We start from the raw sequence: 12532 nt of genomic DNA, 5'->3' as shown, positions 1-12532 counted from the left end.
GCATATTTAGGGGTAGTGTCACTGGCTGGGATGAGCTACTTTTGTGGAAACACCAGAGGCACACCCTCTTCCCTGAACAGGAACCGGCCCCATGGTTGGAGCACTTCCCATGAAGCACAAAATCAGGATCCACGTCCTGACTCTCGTCAGAGTAAGACCTTCAGCTCCTACCTGGGTCTGTCATGCCCTGGGTGGGAGCTTTAACCATGGGATAGTCCTGGAGGGTGTGTCTGGCTCTGACCCAGTTTCAGTTCCACTGAAATTTTGTCTCAAGGAAAATTCCTGGCCAGCTTCAGTAATGCACATCTGCAAGTTCCTGCTAGACATTCCCTTGGGAAAGATTGTGGCCCTCTGTGTTTTGATGTAGTACCTGGCAGCATGGGAGCTTGGGTCCCAAGGGACCTGCCTTGGGTCCCCCAGGGCTGGCCTGGGTTGTAACAGCAGAAGGAAAGCAGGAAGGAATGGGAGCTCTAGGGATCTCCAGGAGCACATGCTATCTTGCCAAATCTGGATACCTCGGGTCTGAATTTTCTGTGACCTTGGGTACATGTGGCCAGCAGGGAATGGTTATGCTGAACAAGAGCATCTCTACTGGGGACCAGGAAACTGTAAAATGAGAAGCTGTTGCCAAGTGATTATTGCACCATAAAACAGTGGAGACTCTCCTGCCGACCTTGGCTCCAAGGGCAGCTCCTTTTATTTCTTATGTGCAGCTCTGGGTAAAGATACTGCACTGCTTGGATATGTCACTTATGCCCACCTACCTTCAAGCATTTCCAGTATCTAGAGTGCAGGGCAGCACTTAAGAAATCCTTCTGGGCTGTTGGGTTAATCTATTCCCTAGAATTTGGGTCCTTAATCTGTCCATCTGCCTTCACTGCTGCTAATATGGTTAATGATCTGCTTTTAAAAAAGGGTCTGTTCCAAATTTTGTGACATTTTGTGTGCTGGGAGGGTCCTGGAGTAAAATAGCAAAGAGATGGTGTGCAGGACAGTGTGGGATGGGGCATGCATGCCAAGGACCTCCTGCTGGAACACAAAAGATGTCTCCCATGAGGATAGTCGTCACTGACACAGTCATGCTTCTCTTGAACTGAGACAGAAAGAGAAGTCCATGACTTGTTCCAGGCCGCAGACATTTTGGACCTGAGAGGTCTGGCTCCTAGCTTTGTGCTTGGATACCTTAACCAAGTCCGTTGAGAAGCCAGGAAGCTGCTCTCTGCTCCTAGTGCTGGAGAGAGGTGGCTGATTACTGTTGCATGCTGCAAGCACTCAGAGGGTTGTCTGTAGTAGAGTAAAAAAGTAGGTACTTTCCGAGGTGAGCAGGATCTAGTGGTTTTTACTGAAACATTAATCTTTTGGGGCAAACTCCAACTGATTCCACTGTTGAATGTGGGCCTTTTGCTGATGGGCACACAGAGCCAGGACTGGGCTTTCCTCCACCCTTGTAGGAAGTCTTGCCCTGGCGCCTGAGGTCTTCTAGCTGCCAAGTCCCTCTCCTCACCTCTGTCACTGCTATTGTCACTCATGCTGCTGGACCTCCAGTCTCTTTTGATTGTCAAATGATATCTCCCTCCCTTTCCTTTTCTTTTTCTTATAGCAGCTGAGCCTGTGCAGCAGTGCTAGTCTTGGCCCTGTCTCTTAACTCTCTTTTTCTCTCCTGTGCAACATGCTTTCCTTTAGGAGAAAAGTGGATGTCAGGTGTGTATCATGGGCCCTTTGAAATCTGTTTTTAAACAACTGTCTTCCTGGGTTGGGGGACATGGGCTGAAGGGTATTATGGGAGGGGTGTGGGGTTTTTTGGTTACAATCTGTAGTGGCCATTGTGCTTGGGGGTTTTTTGTTTTTTTTAAGAGTAACAAAGATGGAGCCTGGATTCACTTCCTTACTCAGAAATAGCCCAGTCCACATTAAAGGTGTATAAACTCACTCCAGTCTCCTTGTCTAGGTCTGGTAACTTTCCCTTACTTCTGCTTTTAGTTCAATTAACTAAGCACTTCCTGCTTGTCTGTTTTCTCTCCTTCCCCCACCCCCCTTTGTTCATCCACGCCATAAATGCACATGCCTTTTTGACTGGCCACAGGGGACCTAGACATTGCAGATGGTGAATTGTCCTTCCTACTTTGATGTTCCCAGCATTGCACCCCTTGCTGTTTTGCTCCCTTCAGATGACCCAGTGGTGTTCTTGAAATCCGTCTATGCTACATGGAGCACGTTTCATGCAGCTGGCAGTGGGGTGCTGTAAAGGGGCTGCAGTAGCAGAGAGCTTCACTTTTTTTTGTTCTGGTTTGAAAGCCTGTGCTGTTTATTAAATGCACATGCACAAACAGCCCTGTAGATAGGTGCAGTGTATGAGTCAGAAAGCTGGGCTTTAAGGATCTTTCAAACTTCAGTGACAAAACATGTGCTGTGAGGGGGGAATATCTGTAGATCTTCACCTGTTTCTTTTCTCCTGCCCTTTTCTTCCTTTAAAATTTTGGGGGGATGGGTATCCTCTACCCAAAAAAAATCACAAAATCAAGCACTGGAAGATTTAGAAAATTCCCCAAAGGTAAAGTGGATTTCCTGCCATATTTGGGGAGTGTTTACATGCATCTTTTTCAAATCCCACTTCCCTTGCTAAATGCCAGCTCCCATGCAGCTGTTCTTATTAATTCAAACAATAAAAGTGACATTGTGTCAAGGGGTTGAGTTGAGTATTGCAAGAGAAGCCTAACTTCAGGAGCTTTCCAATCCTTGCATTTCACCGCCTCCATAATGTGCTGACCCTGGCTTTTTGTTCTAGTTTGTGTTCATAGAAGGAGAGATCTGTCAGCTGAGGATTTTGGATCAGGAGGTGTTTCTTCTGCCTGTATTCCTCCACCCATTGCAGAAAAAGAAACCATGGGTTTTTCAGCTGTATTATTTCTTTTTAGATGACATTTTGTTCATCTTTCTGTTTCTTCAAAGTCTCCATAAGGGAGCACTGTGTCCATGTCTGCACGCATGACTGTGTCCTTTGTGCATGCTGCATCAGCTGTGAGAACAGAATGGCTTTGTCTGCAGGTAGTTGCTAGAAATCCAAGGTATGGTTTCAAAGCTAAATGCCCACCATACACAGTGTAACTGCTGTTGGGACCTTCCCCCTCTTTCAGGGACAGGGGAGAGGAGGAGGCCCCTTTAGAAAACTGCTTTGTGCAGCGTTGTTGAGGGAGCGAATAACCTATATTTGCTGTGTGGCTGAAGACGCTCAATCTTCTGCCCGAGAGCATGCTGAGATGTACAGACATTCCTGGGATAACCACCCACCTTGTCCAGGATTCTTGCTGACCTAGTCGTATAGCTAACTCGTTCTCTAGCCACATGTGCTGAATGCACTGAGCTTAAAACCTAGTCATTTTGTTTTCCTTCTGAAAAGTATCATTAGAAAAATGTGGCAGATGGAAAAATCCTGCCTCATGATGCATCCCAGTCCTTTGCTGCTGGAACTAGTAATGTAATACTTTCATGAACCTTGCCTAGCAGTATGTGCTGCAGATGCTTATGCATGCTTTCTTGTTCCCACACCTGGTTTCAAATGCATCTGGGTTGGTTTCTGGGTTTTGGAGCCTAGTGGCTTCAGCCTTTTTATTGAGCTGCTGGGCTGGTTCCAACTTGATGTGGAGCTTAAGGAGAAGGATCTGCAGGGACTGAAGAAAGGGAAGAGGGTATAGTCTCTGTTCAGTGGAATAAGCAAGTCTCTACTCTCTCTAGACGATGTCCCCATCCCTCTTTGGAGTCAGGAAATGATTGGTAGGGTTCAGTGGTGGAAAGTAAAGGTGCATCCTCTTTCCAAGCTATGATTCTTTAGTGTGTGTGTGTGTGTGTGTGTGAGACCAAATACAAGTCACTGAGGAGCTTGAGAAGGGAGCCACAACCCATTTTCATCATTAGGGAGAGGTCAAAGTTGGAAGCTGATTGAAATAATTTACACTGGTTCCACTGTAATGTAGAAGTGGGCCCCAAACAAGGCATCTTTCCTTCCCATTTGCCTACCTGAAATAATTCATTCTTCCAGATGTGGGCGGGGTTGAAAATCTGCATCTAAATTTAAAATTTCAGGAGGCTCAAGGTTATAAGGAGTTGAATGAAAATCCAGGTAGGTTCATGGGCATCTCAAGGTACAAGAAAATAAGGTTTCAAGCAGCTAGACTCTGATGCTGTCCCTGTTCTCTACCTCAGCTGTAGCTTGCAGCATCCTTGCCCAGCCCTGTTGCAAGGCAGCTTAAAGCATCTGGCTTTAATTTTAGTAAAAAATTAGTAATGTTATTGGTTGCCTCCATTTCTGGATGAAGACTGAGGATGGGTTTACAGGTGGTGGTGGGAGCTTTGCCCTGCCTGAATTGTCATGATGGGAGGTGCTTAATACCTGGGAAACCAGTCACGTTGCAGAATCTTATCTTTGGGGCATGCTGCCTTAACATGGAACAGTGGTGCAGGCAGTCCTCTTATCACTGAAATAACATCAAACTATTGTTTCCATGTCTGACTGCCCTCCTCCCCATCTGTTCTGAGATGGGCTTTTCCGCAGTAGGCTCAGCAAAGCTGGACTTTCCCATTACATTGGCCTGGCTGGAAAGAATGGGGGTTCCCCCTGGTCATTCATTATTGCTGATGGATGAGTGTCTGTCAGAAATGATGATCCAAGGACACTGATTTTTTTTTTTCCAGGAATTTGTTGCTTGTATTGCAATTGGAAGTGACTGAAACACTACATTATGACTTGTAATTAATGAATTGATGCTGAAATCGTTGAGTCTTTTTCAAAATGCCAGATGATGCCTTAATAGGCCCAATTTAAGGCAGAAGCAAATCTTGAAATCATGGCATTCCCCATGAAATGAAAATGTCCTTCAGGCAGCTGTCATTCTCCCTTCTGTCATGCCATGTGATAGTTTTCTCCCAAAAGTAAGTGCAGAAAGGATCCCCTAGCTCCCTATGCTGTTTGTGGGGACTCAGTGCATAACTTCTCAGGTGGAAGTGTTGGGCCTATGCTTGTATTAGCATATTGGCACCGTACCTACCAGTATAGAGAAGAGCTTGATCTCGAGGAAGTTTGCCTCCTGTTTTTGTAAGATTACTAGATGGGGAAACCACTAACCATACCTGTGTGAACAATTTAGCCAGTTCTTCCAGCTTTCTTTGGCCAGAGCTCCCAGTCTGTTAAGTTTCTCAGAATACACTGTTAGTGTCTTTTAGATTCTTACATCGTCTCTTGTCTGAACCTCAGGGTCATTAGTGTAGTTATCCCCACAAGAACATTGAGAGGTAGGGGATATGCCATTACTCTACTTACGTCTATTTCTTTCCATGCGGGTCTGATTCACAAAGAGGCTGGGGAGTGGGGCTGGCTTATTTCATTAGCAGGGATCCTTGTTTTCTATGTGTTTTAAAAATCCCAAATTCTCCAACTTTAAAAAAAAACAAACAAAAAACCAACCAAAAAAAACCCAAAAAACCCCAAATCCACATTTTTTGCGCTTTGAAGTGCCACTGTGTATATGTGCGCACACATGTGGCACTCCCTGTCTCCAATTGCCCTTCCTCTGTTTTCCCCACCTCCCAACCCCAAGCAGCTCCTTGTAGGCCTGAAAGATGCCTGCTGGGAAGGAGATAACCGGCAGTTTGCTCCTTTTTTTTTTTTTAAAGGAGAAAATCTGTGTCTGCCATCTTCAAATGACAAAATCTGCATTTTTCCACAGCAAACAGAAAACCCAGATCCCTGTTCATCAGGCACCATAGATGCAGAGAAGGTTATTTGGGCAGATGTGCTAAAAGATATCGCATCTACCCAAAGAGCCTTGCCTGCCTGTGTCCTTAGACCAACACTGCTACAGCCGACAACCCTGCAACATAGTAGATGCAGACATAAACATGTGATGTTTCCACTTGCCAGCACTCCAGTTGCAGCATCTCTCTTTTTAACAGGGTCTGCGTTATCAGCTGGCTACACAGACATCATTCTAGGCAGAGCTGCCTGCCAGTGGGCTAATACTCATAACACAGGGGCAAGGTGTTTCCTCATTCTGTCTGGTGAAGAGCAGAGCACGTACAGCATAAGTAACAGAGAGGGACACTCCCATCAGCAGCTCAGGGTCTGACATGTTTGGACCATGATTTTGGGCCTGCTTATACAGGAAGGGACTTTCCCTAGGGTCTGCGGAGGGATCTTGCATTTGTGTGTGCTGGGAAAGGAGAGGTGTTAACTTTCTTTTTTGCTATGTGAGGGCTGTTTCATCAGCCATTCCTGTGAAAGGCTGTTCTGAAAAGTGTAATCATCTGGCCTATCCTCGTGAGACTCTTATCAGGAACCTGCAGTTTTTTTTTTTTTTCTGCAGACCTGTTTCCCCTGCAGTCATAAATTAAATGTGCACAGAAAAAAAATCAAAATCTTGCTGTGATGGAACAGATCATGCATAGCATGTGAGGTACCCTCCTGCTGTCTCCCATAAGGGGATAACTTCCCCACTGTTCTCAAAAATCTCTCCTGGCTTCTGACCCACTTGCAAGAATTTCTCTGCTCCTCTCTCCATTTCCCAAAATGAGACACAGAAAATTTGAGAACCAGTGTGATTAAAATCTGTGGCCACAAGCTTTTTGCTTCACCTCTCTGATTTTGCCCCACATTACTGTGAGGGCAATGACAGTCCTATTTCACTGCGTCAGGATAGGTGAGTGAGGCACCGTGTTATTGCAGTCTTATATCACCTGTGTGTGTGTGGAGGATCTTGGGTATTTATAATGAGGTACTGAAAGAACCTAGAGAGATGGCTTATCTCCAAGTGTAGACTTGGATTTGAGATGAATGACTTCACGGATTCTACAGTGGAATTTTCCTGGTGGGCAAGTCAATCTTTCCAGTCTCGGTAGCATGAACAGTAGCCATAATGGCATGAGTAGATGGCTGTATGCAATTTTGTGCTTGTTATGATGCTGATTGCAGCTTTTACTCCAGCAGTTGTTAAAATGGGAGCTTTCACACCTGGTGTGGTAAACTACCATTCCCATTTTTCTAAAGCTGCTGTGACTGAAATAGCCAGGAGTGTCCACATTTTAATACGCCATCTGTAGAGACCCCTATCTATTCCTCTTCACAGCCCACAGCACAACTCCATGGAGTGTGGGACATTGACTCTGTTCTGGGGATGTGTGCTCTTGAATGCACGAGGAGGGTTTGTTTCACTCGTGGCCACTACCGCCAGCCGCGTGCCTCATGAAATTCTACACAGCAGAGACGTTCTACCTCCCTGGCCTTCTCGGGGCCCTGTGGGGTTTATTCCCACAAGGCAGTGAGAGCAGAACATGTAAATGCAGCGGTGGCACTGCATGGTACCCACTGTCCCCTTGTTTTTGGCTGCTTTGTCACAACCTGTCACTCCCTTTTCCTCTCAGGGCTGCAGGCTCCTGTGCCACTAATGTTCTTCAGGGACTGGTGTAACAGTCAGACAGACAGATGTTAAGGCAGGCAGATGCCCTTTCTCAGAAATAGCACTTGGTACTGGGCTTCACAGGGAACTGAGGCCTGGTTCAGCTCCTGCTGGGGGTGCTTTGTATGGTCTGAGGAGCTTCCAAACCTAGAAGAGTGGATTGTGGATGAGGAGGAATTAAATGACGAACAAAACTGACTTTGCAGCACAAACACTGGGGCCTGTTAAGTGATGTTTGCCCCTTGCTTCTTTTTCTAGTCTCTATCCTGCCTCTCTCTCTTTTTGTTCGTTCCTCCTATGCCACTGTGTTTAACAAGTTTTTCTTTTTGAGCTGTCTCATACTTACTTTTTCCTGACGCTTCTTAATCATCCCCACCACTGTTCTGCTGTTTTTTTGGTTGCGTTTTTGTTTCTTCTCTGCTTTCCCGTTTATCTGCTTTCTTGGATTTCCAGTACTTCACATTCCAGCCAGACCTGGTTCAAATTCAGATGGCTCCAAAGGTATTGTAGATAGAAATTTGATGTACCCTTTTAAGTAAGGCGTTTCCGTATTTAAAAGCAGTGTGTGTGTTGTGAAATGAGTTCCCATGGCACTACGTGTCTTGAGGGATCAGTGGATACCTGTATACAATTTCTGAAAGCAGTGTGCAGGACAGGCAGGTGCTCCACCCCTCTGGAGATGGCCCTCTGAGGAAAGCACCATAACTCATTTCCCTTCTCAGCTGGTTCCTGTCCTCTATACACCCCAGCGTCAGGGTCCCAGAGTGTCATTGCAGATGGCAGTTCCCAGTACTCTAGGGGGGAACAGTTGTGGCTGGTGATGTTAAGAGCGGTACTGGGCAAAGGACAGTGGTTTCCATGGTGTAGTGAACTCTGCTGCTTGGTTGGGTAATGCCTCCTAAGGACATGTCTGGGCCCTTGGATTGTAACATCCAGACACTCACCTGAATGAATTCCAAGCTTAATAGCTCCTTGCCCTGTGAACTCTGGATCTGACTTCTAGCTTGATTTCAAGCTTTACGCCCTTCATTTCCCAGGGCAGTAAAGCTATTGGTGCTCGAGCAAAGTAACTTCAGGGGCGAAAACTAGCTTAGAAGGAAATGCTGGTGCCAGCGACTTCCTTGAAGGTAACCTCTAGCCCTCAGTATTGTGACCTTGGGCTTGCCAGATGCTTAGGACTTGGGCTGGGGAGGAGTGGGAGGCTCCAGTGCTGTGATGTTTGTATCTTTACATGTGCATTTGTTCTTGTTTCTTTGGCAGGGAAGGAGACTGGTGGCTGGCTCATTCTCTTACAACAGGACAGACCGGCTACATCCCCAGCAACTATGTTGCTCCCTCAGACTCCATCCAGGCTGAAGAGTAATTGAAATCTCTTAGACAGTTTTAAAGACCCATGCGAGGACATTGCCAAGCAGAGACTTTTCCCAGATATTTTATAGTTCCCCTAAAGGCACTTGTAGACATCTTGTTTTTGATCTTGCTGTCCTGCAACTTTTGTTGCCTCTCTTGAAAGCCAGATGGGAAGGCTAGATGTGTCCTGGTAAAATGAACTTGAAGTATTTCTGGAGCATTTACTCTAGGGAGCTCCACTGTTTGGTTTTCAGAAGTGGTGTTGAAGAATCTTATCCTTGTAACCAAATAAGGATTTTTTTTAATTACATATGCAAGATGATTTGCATGTGTGAATTAAGGGGCTTGTACTGTCGTTTTGCATCTGCAACTGCTTTATCTGCACGTGCAATTGCGGCAGTGATATGTAGATCAGGCATGTGGCATTGGCTGTAGCAAGTACTTATGTGTATACCTGTTCTTAAAGCTTGTACACACCATGCCTGAAGGCTTGATTGCAGTTGTAATTGTTCTGCATCTGCTGGAAGAAGACCTTCTCTAGGAATACCAGGCTTGGATTCGTGGGGTTCATGCTGGTGTGGGGGACATAAAGGCATTTTTAAAGCCTCTGCTTATGACCCAGAGTAGCTTACTGGCCTGAGGTCCTTGGTACCCAGCCAAACCTGACCAGATGCTGAGAGACTCCACTGCCAGTGGGATGCAAGATCTCTGAAGAATGCTAATGCAGCCCATGGTGCTAGGAATTGGTGCTGGGTGGTAGAGGAGCTGTTTGGGGGCCTCTCTAGGAGTGCTGTAGACTCGGAGCAGGGCAATGATTTCCCTGTGCTGACCTGTGGTTTGCCTTTTCAGGTGGTATTTCGGCAAGATCACTCGCCGGGAGTCCGAACGGCTCCTCCTCAACCCTGACAATCCCCGAGGAACCTTCCTGGTCAGGGAGAGTGAAACCACCAAAGGTAATGGATCCCTACAGGGTTCTGGGCTCCTATGATGGGGACCAGGATAAGTCTTGGAAAGACCAGCCCTACTTAGTTGTTTTGGCAGGATGTGAGGTGAGGAGTCTGGTGGGGCCAGAGATCTCCAGTAGTTCTGTACTTTCTCCTGCAAAGATCTTCTCATCCTTGTTTTACCTCTGGGATGGGGTAGCTCCAGCCATGCCCGGCCTCTGTAGGCAGAAAGGAGAGGGTCCTATTAGAGCAGTCTGCAGTACCTCCAGACACCATGACCTATCCCAAGAGGCAATGCTTTTTCTTGGTGGGTGACATCCCTAAGGTATTTTAACCCTTGTGGTATAGTCTGTCCCCTCCCAGCCGCAGCCTGCTTCAAGGGGCAGTTCTTCCACTCCCTGCGCTGACTGGCTGAGAGCTGGGTGGGAGTTAGGTGTCTGATATAAACAGTCTTCAGTCTTGTGCATGCCCCCTCTGTTTGTTTTTTTTGTTTTTTTGTTTTTTGTAAGAGAACAGTGCAGAAACTGGGTCACCGGCTGGGAATAGCTGGGTAACCCATAGCAACAGGGAACTCTACAGGAAGGAGAGCCAGGGGCTGTTGTGTTTGTGAGCTGCTTCATGGAGGCTCTGCAAGCATGCGTGTGTGTGTGCACGCATGTGCACGTGTGCAGGACCTGGCTGTAGAAATGGGAGGGAGCTTGTTTCTGAAGCCACATCAGCAAAGGATGTGTGTTTGTATTTAGTAAGATTTTTGCCAGCTTCAGCTGACCTGGGTACACACAGAGAGACTTCATCTCCTTAATGAGCCTACAGTGTTGGGTGTGGCTTTAACGTGTCATGGGGCATATCTGATGAATCTGTGCAGTAGGGAGGCTGAATGGTCTCTCTGGCACTTTATTATGTGGTCCCCATTGAGTTGGAGATGCTTTTTATAGTCTTCAAAGCTGTTCCCAGTATAGTGCCCCAAGCATTTCTCTTTGTACTGCCATAAGATGCTCTGAAGCTGATGGTTGGATGGTGACATTCAAGATCGATACAGAATATGTACCCACGTGTGTGCAGTACCTTCCATCTGGATGGATCCCAGGGAGCCTCTTAAGTGAACCAGCATCACTTGTTCATCTCTATCCTGCACTTCCCTGTGGGGTGGACAGTGGCTCTGGCAATGCTCTGCAGTTGCTGCTGTTGTGCCTAGACCCTACTTGATTTTTGGGGTTCAGTTTGCTGGGTGCCATAGAAATGCATAGGAAGAGTCCTCACTTACAAACATTTTAATAGATTGGAGCGCACAAACAGTGTGGCAGATGGGGGAACAAAAAGACTGTCCCCACTTTAGAGAGGGAGAGACAACTTGTCCTAGCATCACAACAAGAAGTCTGTGGCCCAGCAAGGAAACAACTCCAATCTCCTGAGTCCTAGGCCATACCCCCAAGCTTGGGATGCCTTTGGAGGGGAAGTTCAGGCTAACCCCTCCCCTTCAGAGACCATGTGGACTTTACATGGAGAGAGCGGCTATTCAAGAGAGGCATTGGCCTGGACCACAGATTTGTTTCCACTATGCGGCTGTCTGTCCCATTTTTGCTACTGAAAAGGCCTTTTAAAGGGGAAGCCCAGAATCTGTCTCTCTCTGGAGATTTTCCTTCATCTTTTGTCTCCTTGGCTTGCATTTGTGCCTCTGAAGTAGGTTCTCTCTACTCCATTCAGTAGCCAAAGTCCTCTTGGCAGGATCCATAGAGCTAATTATGCCAGAGAAATTGCTAATATTATTTGTGGAAGATGAGGTTTTTTCCCCATATCTTGTCTGAGCTGCTCCCTCCCTCTGTTTAAACACGCTGCCCGTCTCTGAGCTAACTTGGTATGTCCTAATATTCTATTCTGCAAAAGTACAGCTCCCATTGTGAAAGCATCTGAGGTGCCCCTGAAGTACTTAAAATTAGTAATCATTCTCCCCTTCCCAGGCTGTAGGAGTAATGGCTACATCAGCTAATGGGCTGCAGGTAGGAGTGGATGGGAAGAAACACTAATGGTCAGTTTTCGGAGGCCCCTGTAGGATGCTTCAGTTTGCTCTACTATTGCTAATATCTGATGAAGGAACATCAACACTTATGGAATTGGGAGTGCCAAATGTTTAGCAAAGACCATCTTGGAGGGATCAAGGGCCCAGTGTTTGAAACTGGGATCCAGGACTCATGATTTTGCTTCCAGTGGTTTTGCCACTGACAAATGGTGCAACTGTGATCAAATGGCCATAACTTTCTGCCTGCTCATTTCTCCATCTGTGTAGAAGCTGTCCCACTTACACATGCCATAAGTAGCTGGTCCATACTTAAGAGTTTCTCAGAAACAGCTGTTTTTTTTTTTTTTTAGTAGCTTCATGTGTGAACAAACCCTTGGGCTTAATTTGGTGTTGCTACCTCTTGTGACTTGTTAGTGAATCTCTCAGTGGCCTTTTTATTTCATTTTGCTATCGCAAAGTCCTAGCTCCTGGAGTCATGTGATTTAAGTGAACTCCCACACTTACTTTTTTTAAAGTAAAAATTTCAGTTTTCACGGATGTCCAGGGGAATTTGAAAATATGACTCCGACAGCTCCAGAGCCAAAACGCAAATGGTGGCTTGTTGTCAAGTGCTGTGGGTCTGATACCAACATTGTGACTTCTGGGGGCAGAGTTTGTCTCCTGGTCCTTGAACACTAAGGGTTGGTGACACTATTTGATTTAAGTAGACAGTGGTCAAAATTGGTTTAGAATGGACTTTAGGGAAGCTCCAGAATGCTTTTCTGTTCATAGAATCA

The 12532-nt window shown here is 46.3% G+C and overlaps 1 protein-coding gene across 4 annotated transcripts in view; it reads left to right on the top strand.

Moving 5' to 3' along the window:
• SRC (SRC proto-oncogene, non-receptor tyrosine kinase) overlaps positions 1–12532 on the top strand; it is a 62709-nt gene that overhangs the window by 41030 nt on the left and 9147 nt on the right. For 3 of the 4 annotated variants that reach the window (XM_019539657.1, XM_019539658.1, XM_019539656.1), the window contains exons 5-7: positions 1684–1701; positions 8706–8804; positions 9645–9748. In XM_019539657.1, the coding sequence (XP_019395202.1) occupies positions 1684–1701; positions 8706–8804; positions 9645–9748 (221 nt within the window). The remainder of the gene's footprint in view (positions 1–1683; positions 1702–8705; positions 8805–9644; positions 9749–12532) is intronic. The other variant, XM_019539659.1, reaches the window with a different exon arrangement.

Source organism: Crocodylus porosus, unplaced genomic scaffold, assembly GCF_001723895.1.
Source record: "Crocodylus porosus isolate Cpor-Errol unplaced genomic scaffold, CroPor_comp1, whole genome shotgun sequence".
Classification (NCBI taxonomy): Eukaryota; Metazoa; Chordata; order Crocodylia; family Crocodylidae; genus Crocodylus; species Crocodylus porosus.
The sequence above is the reverse complement of the archived record's forward strand: the minus strand, read 5'-3'. Positions and strand labels throughout refer to the sequence as shown.